The sequence below is a fragment of the Arachis duranensis genome, chromosome 6 (assembly GCF_000817695.3).
Source record: "Arachis duranensis cultivar V14167 chromosome 6, aradu.V14167.gnm2.J7QH, whole genome shotgun sequence".
NCBI classification, from domain to species: Eukaryota; Viridiplantae; Streptophyta; class Magnoliopsida; order Fabales; family Fabaceae; genus Arachis; species Arachis duranensis.
In genome coordinates, this window is record NC_029777.3 from 107,387,297 (window position 1) to 107,391,331 (window position 4,035).

General features: G+C 34.2%; 1 protein-coding gene across 1 annotated transcript; it reads left to right on the top strand.

Annotated features, from left to right (window-relative positions):
• Positions 1 to 364: 364 nt before the first annotated feature.
• LOC107495650 (protein REVERSION-TO-ETHYLENE SENSITIVITY1) lies at positions 365 to 4,035 on the top strand. Its single transcript, XM_016116827.3, has 3 exons — positions 365 to 524; positions 2,176 to 2,592; positions 3,475 to 4,035. The coding sequence occupies exons 2-3, from the start codon at positions 2,308 to 2,310 to the stop codon at positions 3,895 to 3,897; spliced, it is 708 nt and encodes a 235-aa protein (XP_015972313.1). The 5' UTR covers positions 365 to 524; positions 2,176 to 2,307; the 3' UTR covers positions 3,898 to 4,035.

Sequence of the window (4,035 nt, forward strand, 5' to 3'; positions counted from 1 at the left end):
GGTGTATTAAAAAATGGATACGTTGTAGCGGTTTACACAAATGAATTTAAACATGGTAGGGCCCACCATGGATAAAGGAAATTGAAAAAATCAGCAAAAGGTTCATGCACCTTTCCCATTTTCCATTCATTGCTTCCATTTCAAAACAACAATAAAATAAATGTAATAAATTAATGAAAAATTTTCTGGTATTTCAATAATTTTTAATTATAAAAAATATATAATATATATAAAATTAAAATTAACTATTAAAATTTACTCAAACACTAGTATACCGATATATTTAAAAAGTTTTTAAAATTAATAATTAATACCGAACATAGTATAACAAATTAATAATAACGATTCCTATTTCCTACAGAAGTGATACAAAGAGATTTTGGACTTTGTTAAGGAAATTTCTGATTCCTTGCTAGTTTTATGGTGTCCTCATCAGGTGCTTCTCAGCAATAACCCCAAAGAGAGTTTAATTTGTCTTCTGCAACCTTCTTCATCTTTTTCAAACACAAGATCTTCTTCTTCAGGTATGAATTGGGTTAAGGATACCTCAGTTGTAGAAATCTGATTGTTTGACATCTCCATTGTAGAAATCTAGGTATTCATCTATAAAAATGGGGACATTATAGTTACTTATACCCCTTTTGACTAAAACTACAATTTTCCCCTCAGTTGCTGATTCTTATGGTAATTCTTTTCTGAGACTGAAGTTGATTTCTTGAATAGGTGAATGATTTAATGTTTTATGTGTGTAATATTGAAACACTCTTTGTTTTGAAAGTTTTTGTACTTGATTAAATGTTTCTCTTTGATACTTTTTTTTTTCTTTTAAACTGTTAGTGCTGTAATTGGCTTTCTGCTAGAACCTGTGGTTTAAAATTGTTTGTGTTTGATTTTATTTTTATTTGTTATTTATTTATTTTTTTGCTGAACTCTGTTTGTTCTGTGAGTTATTGGCATGAGGGTTTGTGCTAGGTTTGAAAAAATTGTTATGACATGAACTTTGTTGTGATAGTTCAATATAAACCTCATGTGGAGCACAATGCAAGAATTTTGTAAGTGGCTAATTAATCTCCACCATTGAGTTGAGTTAGCTCTAATGATTCTTGAAATGCTGGTCTATTCATACATTTCAGCTTTTTTCAAACCCATAGCTTATTATTAACAATTGGAGGGAAATTTGCTAAACTATAACTTGAAGGAACATTGTTGGCTAATGAGGTAAAGGTTTTCTACATCAATGGAACGAAATTGGTGTTGGTGTTTATTATTTTGAAAAAGTTATTAATCCACGGATGAAACCACAGTATGTTACACTTTTGTGGGAATAGGGTGGCAATTTTATTCTGCTTTTTGCTGGGGATGGTTGATGATATATGTGCATAACTATTGTTTGGTTAAAATTGAATTGATTAAATTTCAAAACAAGAAATTATCCGAAACTCACTTTTCATGATTACCGTTACTAGATGATTAATGCCAAGAGGGGTACTCAGCAACTTGGCAATGATCAACATAAAGCCTTAGAAGAAAATCGTAATCTTACCATTCTTTAAAAAAAAAACATACTAAATATGTAGATTGAAATGAAAAACAAAAGAAGGCTAGAAAGAAAAACATAAATCCGAGAATATGGGAGGAGACAGAGTCTTATTTATACTAACTAACTAACTAGTCCTTGGATCCTATGTCGTCAGCCAAGCTCCATTCTGCGAATCTTGGCTAGCCGGCGAATATAACTGCAATGCAGGTTTTGCCTCGTGCAATCTTTATCCACACGTGCTTCGGCATGGACCTTACATTGAATCTGAGCTCATTTCCTTTCTTGGACCAGCTGGATCACTCTTTAACTTGACACTTCCTCTCTTTCCTCTTTTATTGCACCCACTCAACCATATTCAGCTGTTTTTACTTCCCCCTTCTAGATTTGAGTACAAACAAATATGGTAATTACATTATGCATTGGTATTTAATTTTGGCATTTTGTGCTTGTGAACTTTCTTGATTTATTATGATTGTTTGTAGTGTTGAGTGTTGACAGAGATACTTCCATACTTAGAAATTTAAGTATTTCCGATTATGAAGTTTGATGCCTCAACATTTATAATGTATAAGGAAGTTTTGATTAGTGTTTGTGCTCGAGTTTATCTGGTATCATATGTCGTCTTATCTATGCAGCATACATTTTTCGCTGGATATTTGCGCTGAGTTGCGAGTTGAGTTGGGATGTCTCGGGTAGTTGTTTTGAAACAGTGATGCATCTACTCAGAAATTTGTGCAAAGCTATATGTAATGCTGTAGACTTTTCACATGGAGTTAAATGCAAGTTATGACATTGAGCATTCTCGCTCCTCGGGAAGCTTAGAGCATGACATGTGGCCTTTAGATCCAATTGATCCAAAGAAGGCGAAATTTCCGTGTTGTTTAGTTTGGAATCCCCTCCCAGTTGTCTCATGGTTGGCGCCCTTCATTGGTCATGTTGGCATTTGCAGGGAGGATGGAGTTGTTTTAGATTTTTTTGGATCCAATTTTGTGAATGTTGATAATTTCGCTTTTGGTGGAGTCGCTAGATACTTGCAACTTGATCGAAGACAGGTACTGTATATCAACTTTGCCATCTATGTTTGTTGTTGTCGTCTGTTTCTCAGATTGTTTACTTGAAGGCATAGAAATTTTACTGCCAATTTTTATTTATGGTACTATTGAGGCTAAAAACTCCGCCTATGTTACACTTGCGGTACATAGCCAGTCCCAAGCCCGAATAAAGGAGGAGGGTTGTGTTAGGTCTTCGGCAACCAACATAAAAATATAGCCGAACCCCCATGACCATGACTATTGAGGCTAAACATATATGAATTAGGAAAACACCAACATGATATGGCTGGCGACATCATAATTATGTCTTTGCTGAAAATAGGTTGCATATTGATCCAGATGCTCAAAATAAATTTGGCCTGAATTTTCCTCTTTGATTTATTAAGATTCATTTGCATTATAAATTAGAACACCTTTTAATTTCACCCGGGCAGCGCAAGCACGCATGCACATGCAAAGACACAGATACATTTTGAAATTACTATTTCTAAATAGGTAGATAGGTATAAACCAGCATAACAAGTTTGAAATTGGTTTACATACACAATTACACATACACTAGTAGTCTAGTACATAAGAATTAGGTTATGGGTGCTTTTGTAAAGCTTTTATAATGCTTATAATTTGGTGTTTTTTTCCAGCTACATAATGATGTGGAAGATTAGCTAAATTTGAATAAAGAAGATTAACAAATTCATAATTTTACTTTTATTTTTATATTTTTTTAATGCATTCCCCAATGCTTTTTAGAAAACAATTCATTTTCAAAGTTCTCCCCTTCCCTTTGCCTATAAAACTTTTGGGTTCAATTTAGTTCTAACAGTTTGAAAGTGTTAACTCCAATTTGACATTCTGTGGAATCTGGTAATGACATGTTAACAGTGTTGCTTCCCCCAAAACATATCTGCGCATACATGCAAGCATGGCTACCTGCACTCTGAGTATGGGACAGCAATCACATGGGATGATGCCTTGCATTCGAGCATGCGCTATTTCGAGAACAAAACTTACAACCTCTTCACATGCAACTGCCATTTGTTTGTCGCCAACTGTCTTAACCGGCTATGTTATGGTGGATCAATGAGCTGGAACATGATAAATGTTGGAGCCTTGATACTATTCAAGGGTCATTGGGTTGATTTCATGTCAATTTTAAGGGCTTTCTTGCCTTTTGTTGTGGTTGTTTGCATTGGTGTTTTGATGGTTGGATGGCCCTTCTTAATTGGCCTATCATCATTTTCATTACTCTTAATTGGGTGGTATTTAATGGGAACTTACTTGTTTAGAAACCTTTTAGAGCGTTAGATGATGCACACCCTTGAATTGAAGGATGGTCTTTATTTTTGTTCCATATTCACCAAATGATAAGTTTCAGAACAAGAAATAAGTGTCATTTTGTGGAAATTGAATGAAAATGGCTTTTAATGTTCCTTTGTTTTCGTA

Excerpts from the sequence above, each read along its gene's own strand:
- LOC107495650 (XM_016116827.3), top strand. The coding sequence starts at position 2,308 with ATGGAGTTAAATGCAAGTTATGACATTGAGCATTCTCGCTCCTCGGGA. Across the intron at positions 2,593-3,474 it reads TGCAACTTGATCGAAGACAG|TGTTGCTTCCCCCAAAACAT; the intron begins GTACTGTATATC and ends ACATGTTAACAG.